Source organism: Chaetura pelagica, unplaced genomic scaffold (assembly GCF_000747805.2).
Source record: "Chaetura pelagica isolate M959 unplaced genomic scaffold, ChaPel_1.0 scaffold232, whole genome shotgun sequence".
NCBI classification, from domain to species: domain Eukaryota; kingdom Metazoa; phylum Chordata; class Aves; order Apodiformes; family Apodidae; genus Chaetura; species Chaetura pelagica.
In genome coordinates, this window is record NW_009952441.1 from 59400 (window position 1) to 65650 (window position 6251).

Genomic DNA, 6251 nt, shown 5'->3' on the forward strand with positions numbered 1-6251 from the left:
CCTCCCAGTGACCCCTAGTGACCCCCAGAGCCCTCCCAGTGCCCCCCAACACCCACTGTTACTACACTGCTCCCCCTGCACCCACCACCCCCAACGCACCAGGCTTCCCCGTTACCCGGGCACCCCCCCAGTACCACCAGTGCCACTGCCACCCCGGTCCCTGTATCCCCCACACTCCAGTGATCCCAATATTCTCAGTACTCCCCCAGCACTTCCAGAGCCTTCAGGGCCTCTGTTATCCCAGTGCTCCTCCAGTGCTCCCAGTCTCCCTGTGCCCCCACCCCCCAGTGCTCCCAGTACACCAGAGGCTGGGAGCCACCCCTAATCCCCCGAGTGGCCCCATCCCACCCCCTCGGGTACCCCCAGCTGGTCCCTGCCTCACATCCCCTCACCCCAGGGTACTTTAATATCTATTTTGCTGTTTACGGGGGAGCCCAGGGCAGGGAGGAGGGTTGGGGTGATGAAGTGACGTTGCCAAACTCTGCGGTGACCCCGCTGCTGGTAACCAGAGGAGCTGGCAAAGCTGTAAAGACCAGCCCTGCACATTTAGGGATGGGGCAGCCCGGGTGGGGGGCACCCACCCCCCCAGAGCCACAGCAGAGACCGCACAGCCTGTGGATGAAACTGCCTTTATTGAGAAAAAAAAATGGTTTGCTACAAATAAGTCATTGATTTTAATTATTCTTCTTCAAAAAAAAAACAAAAAACACCCCAAAACAACAACCCAAACCCAGGTACCTCTCGTTTAAAAGTCCTAGTTATGCAAAAGGAAGTCGGGGGGAACACACCGACGGGCAAGGCGGGGAGAGGCAGGAGCTGCTGAGCAGCCCCTGGGCCTTAAAGTGCTTTACAAAAGCAGCTGTTGCTGCCCCTGCTCGGGCATCATGGGGCAAAGAGGAGGAGGAGGAGGAGGAAGGAGGTTAACAGCATTGTCCCCGAGGGAGGGAGCTGCCTGCAACTGAGAGCTCTGGTGGAGGGACCCAGGTGTCCCCAGCTGAGGATGGACCCTCCTGGGTCCCTTTTGGGAGATGCCAGCACTCTCCATCCCAGCAGGGACACGTTGTGGTGCCAGCCATGCCGTGCTGCTGAGGGAGGACCCTGTGTCCCCCCCTAGCCCAGCTGGAGGGAGGGGAGTGGAGGGTCTGCACGCTCCTCCTAGGGCTGCGGGTGGCATGTGGGAGCTCCCAGCCCCCCAGAACACCCAGGACTGATTAGATCAAAGTATAAAACGAGATAGTATTGCTAGAGCAGAGCTGGAGCCAGGTCTGGGAGAAGCCACTTCCCTGAGCAGAGACACAGAGGGATTGCTCTCCCACATCCCTTCCCTGCAAACCCCTGCTGGAAAGTGGCACAGCGGGTCTGCAGGTCTCGTGGTGCATCACCACCTCCCTGCAGATCCTCTACCCAAAGCCTTGGGCTGAGAAGATACCCCTTCCAGGGATGCCTCCTCCCTGGAAGTGTTCAAAAGGCAGGTTGGATGGGGCTTGGAGCAACGTGGTCTAGTGGGAGGTGTCCCTGACCATGCAGGGGGTTTGAACTGGATTATCTTGGAGGTCCCTTCCAATCCAAACCATGGTGTCCCTTCTGCCCAGGCACCACCTTGTGTGGGGACACATCTGTACCAGTCACCAGGACACTGAGGAGCATCTGGGTCCCTTTTGGGAGATGCCAGCACTCTCCATCCCAGCAGGGACACGTTGTGGTGCCAGCCATGCCGTGCTGCTGAGGGAGGACCCTGTGTCCCCCCCTAGCCCAGCTGGAGGGAGGGGAGTGGAGGGTCTGCATGCTCCTCCTAGGGCTGCGGGTGGCATGTGGGAGCTCCCAGCCCCCCAGAACACCCAGGACTGATTAGATCAAAGTATAAAACGAGATAGTATTGATCAACCTCTGCCCAGATACGCCCTATTCCCAGGAAGATGCAATCCCCTGTCTCAGGAGGATGAGATGCCTGGCACTGGGGATGAGATCCCACAAGGGCAGACATCCCTCCTGCACACCCACAACCCAGCAGCTCTGCACCAAGCACCAGCACCCCACAACCAACCCACCTGCTCCTCCACAGACAGAATCCACTGCTCCAGACCCCACCCTGTCCATCCAGGGCCATCACAGAGCTGTCTCCAGGGATTTAAGCCATCCTGAGCCCGACCACGTGTCTCGGAGCAGCTCAGAGCACAGCTGACCAAGCGGCTGAGAACACAAGTGGTGACACTGCTCCTCCAAAAAGCAGCCCAGAGAGGTGCTGGCTCTGACCCGACCTCTCTGCATCACCACCCACCTGTGGAGAAACACGTCAAGGCAAAGAACAGCCCAGAAATAACCAAAGAGGACACCCACGTGCTCCCCACCACCCCCACAGAGCCCCACTGGCCCTGGCTCTGCCTCCCACGGGACTGCAGATCCACAGCACGTTGCTTTGTTTGGGGGGCTTCTTTTTGTTGCTTTTGTTTGTTTGTTTGTTTGCTTGTTTTCTTTTTCTTTGTTAAAAAATAGACTTTCTTAATAATGTTCCATAAAAATACTCTGGTCCCTGGTGCCCGATATTGCAGCGTGGGGAGCAACAGCTTCGGTTCCCGCTCCACAAAACCCGGGAATAGATTCGTGTAGAAAAAGGCAAGAACTCCAGTATCACAAGAGCCCGGTACAAAAGGAGGAAGGTGAGAGGTTCACCAGACGCTGTCCCCGCTGACTCCTCCTCCGCAGCCATCAGGGGGCACACCAGGGCAGCCACCTCGCCCCCCAGCCCAGCAGCAGCAGGCAAAGGAGGCAGCTCCAGCCTGAAGCACGGGGGGGAGACTGGACAGACTGGGATGTCTCTGGAAGGAGCTCTGGAGAGTTCATCAAAAGATGCTCCGTGCCCTTTTGTTTCGGTTTTCCTCTTCAAGCAGGAGGTGGATGGCTGCAGTTGCAAAGTGGGGCATTTCTGCATAAAACATCTCACGGTTTTACGTACCTATTCGGTGGCAACAAGAGGGCATGAAGACCAAACGGTGCCCAAAAGCATCTAATAATAAATAGATCTGGATACAGGGAGATACTCCGTGCACGGGTATGAAATGCCCAACCCAGCAAGGGCTCCTCTCTCCTCCCAGGCTCTGCTCACTCACCAGGTCCGGTGCTGTCACTCCAGAGACTCCACTTTCCCAAACAAAGTGGGATTTTGCCTGGAGAGGAGAGGGAAGAGAGGTGGCAGCAGGTCTCCAGGAGGGGTTGGTGAGCTCCAAGTGTTGTCTCCAGTAAGAAGGAGTGTGCAGGAGACAGGGTGAGGGGCCCAGACTGATGTTCCACAACCAGCCTCAGTTCTCAGAGAGAGACAATGCCAGGGCAGCCTGCAGTGCTGCCTCCTCATCGATGTTATAGTCCTAAAAAGAGAGAGGGGCGGTCAGGAGAGCTGGCAGGGTCTCCAGCAAGCAGGCAGGGAGGCCGTGGCCCCTCCTGTTCCTTATTGTCCCCTAGAGCCTCCATCTCCTCCAGCACACAGGTCCCAGGAATGGCAGGTTTTTTGGGGTGTCCTTTGTGCCCAGGGTCCCTCTCCTGCCTGGAATCTGCCCATGTCAGCCCTGCTCTGAGAACAGGAAGAGATGAAACAGACTCACACAAGAAGCTGTGGCCAAAGGGCAAAGCTTTCTAGCAAGGCCACAGGTTTCTCCAGCCCTCTGGGCTGGGTTTGTGCAACACAGAGATCACCCCTTAAGGGGGGGATTTTTGTCTGTAAATAGTTGGGAGTTTCCTTTCCCTGAAACCTAGTGGCCCTGCAATAAAAGCAGGGTGCTGCCAAACCCTCCCCTCAGCCCCTGCAGCCAAGGCTGGGCAACCCCCACACGGGAGGGGTCAGCAACCCAAGAGGGGGGCCGTGGAATCCCTCCCACGTGCAGCAGTCAGACCCCCCAAAAACCCTAGGGCTGGGCTGCTCCCCTTCCACCACTCCTGAAGCCTCAAAGAAAAGAGCTTTTGTGTCACAGTTCCTCAGGGGAAGAATTTAATGGAGCATATGGAAACAACCCATCTTCACAGAGTGGCATAACATTTCCCTCTCCTCCTTCAGAGACATTCTCCTGGTGAGTCTGATGACAACCACCCCCTGGGGCAGGTGGGGAGCCCAGCCTGACACCCTTGGGGGTCCTGAGTGGGGCTACACGTGTGCCACGTGCCTCCTGCAAAGAAATATCCACCCCCTTTCCCTCCCGAGGGGCTGTACAAATGAACAGGCTGGTCCCAGCACGGGAAGGGAAGGGCTGGTTCCATCTCCTGGCTACTGAACCCAGGAAACACAGGGAAGATGTTTCAGCTCAGGGCTGTACTCACCACGAAGGTGTCGTAGGAGAACTTGTGCCTGTGCAGGAGGTGCTGGAGGAAGTTGGCGCTTTTGTAGCTGGGGTCCCCCCAGGGCATGGCTGAGCAGACTGGGCACACCTGCAGCAGGCAGGGACAGCAGGAACCGTGACTCCTGGGGACAGACCCCCCAGCTCTGCCTCCCAGAGAGGCAAGTAGTGGCCTCCCCTTTCTGACAGAGGCTGATCTGCAGAGGTTGTGCTAAAGAGGGGGACCCTCAGCCCCCCCCCAGGCAGATCCCTGGGTGCACAGAGCCTCTGGCACGTGGCCCAGGCTGCTTTTACCTCACTGAGAAGTTACACGCACGTGTGAGCACCTCTGAGATGGTGTCAGAGCTGCACGTTCCCCACCTCGGTCAACTCAGTGAGGCAGGGGAAAGGAAATCCTGCACCAAGGGGGTGGCAGGTACAGGGGGGTGGAGGCAGCCTCCAAAGGCAAACAGCAGCAGCATCTCCCATTAAAGGGACTTAAACCAAACAAAACCAGCTGGAAACCCAGCTGTGCTTCACAGGCGGCAGCAGCTCTGCGCGCCGGTGGCTTCGGATGCAGCATCAGCTGGGGTGTGTTTGGCTTTCCAGGAGGTACCCCAGACAGAACCAGCCTGCCCCAGTGTCTCTCACCACTTTGTTGGGGTCGTTGCGGTGGTTTTCCATGCAGTGCTTCACCAGCTCCTGCTGGTCCAGGTTCCGGGCCCCGCAGTACGGGCAGACGAACGTCGAGCGATTGGGAATATTGCTAAAAAAACAAGCCAGGACGAGCTCAGATCCCCCGGGAAGGACCTGGATTGACTCCTTCCAACCTAACCCAGCCCCTGCTGGGCTTTGTACCACCCGCCACGTGACCTACCCAACGTACCTGGGGATGGGCTGGGAGGTGGGGACGACGGGGACGAACTTGGGGCAGTTGGCCATCTGCTCCTGCACCTTCGCGCAGGACGAGACGTGGGAGCGCATCTTGGCCAAGGTCACCTGGAGAGCAAGGAGAGGAGACACATCCCCAGGGGCTGCGACACCTTCGGGACACTGAGAGGCTCGGGAGAGCAGTTTTGGTCAACTGGTCTGTGCAGGATGAGCCCACAGCGGTGTGGGAATGCTGCAGCAGTCCCTCCTCCCTGGCAGGACAGAGGCTGGGGTTGCACTCTTGCAGCACGTGTCCCCACGGGTGACACACAAGCCACCCAGGCTGTGTTATTGTAACAGGAGGTCCACTTCCCTTTGCAAGAGAGGAACTGCTGACGGGTGGAAGCCCCAAAGTGCTCTGACACCGTGCGGGAACATTCCTGGACAGCAGCCAAGGAAGATCCCCAAAGTTAATGGAAGGCAGAAAACACAGCAGCAGAGAACACAATGAAAAACAGCTTTCCAGCCAGTCCCTGAAACGTCCCAAGGCCAGGCAGCCCCGAGCTGGGCCAGCCCACATTGCTAGTTCAGCTCCCCTGAAGCCGTTGGGATCACGGCACCCCAATCCTCACCCCGTTAGGAGCAGCAGCAGAGCTGGTTTGTCTCAGCCTCTCCTGTGAGGCAGGAAAACCTCGACCTGCTTTTGAAGGTCCCCACTGTCTAATAACAGCTCCAGTCTGCTGGCAAAGGAGGGAGCACCTTCACCTGCCCTGACACGCGGAGGGGCCACCACACCTCACAGGCACGGCCCTGGGGGGCAGGAACCTGCAAACCCAACTCTGGAGGGCAATCAACGTCCTCTCCCCTACCCCCTGACCGCAGGGCAGGGGACAAGCAGCCTCCCCCCCCACCCCTCCCCCTGGCAAGCTTTACCTTCTTGCTGCAGCCTCTGCAGGGGGCTTTGTAGGACGAGAGCTGCTTCTCCAGGCTGGAAGCCTTTTCCACCTTCTTGGGGTCGAAGGGCACGCGGCAGAGCGGACAGAGCGGGGAGGGAACCTGCAGGCAGGGCTGGAGGCACTC

The 6251-nt window shown here is 58.3% G+C and overlaps 1 protein-coding gene across 1 annotated transcript; it reads right to left on the bottom strand.

The window, feature by feature from the left end:
* Positions 1 to 3296: 3296 nt before the first annotated feature.
* RNF166 (ring finger protein 166) lies at positions 3297 to 6248 on the bottom strand (the record flags this gene model as incomplete). The annotated part of the gene is made up of 5 exons (XM_010008443.1): positions 3297 to 3362; positions 4306 to 4413; positions 4953 to 5067; positions 5188 to 5300; positions 6105 to 6248. Coding segments are annotated over 5 exons (546 nt in total), but the record flags the coding sequence as incomplete, so codon positions are not given.
* Between the last annotated feature and the right edge of the window lie 3 nt (positions 6249 to 6251).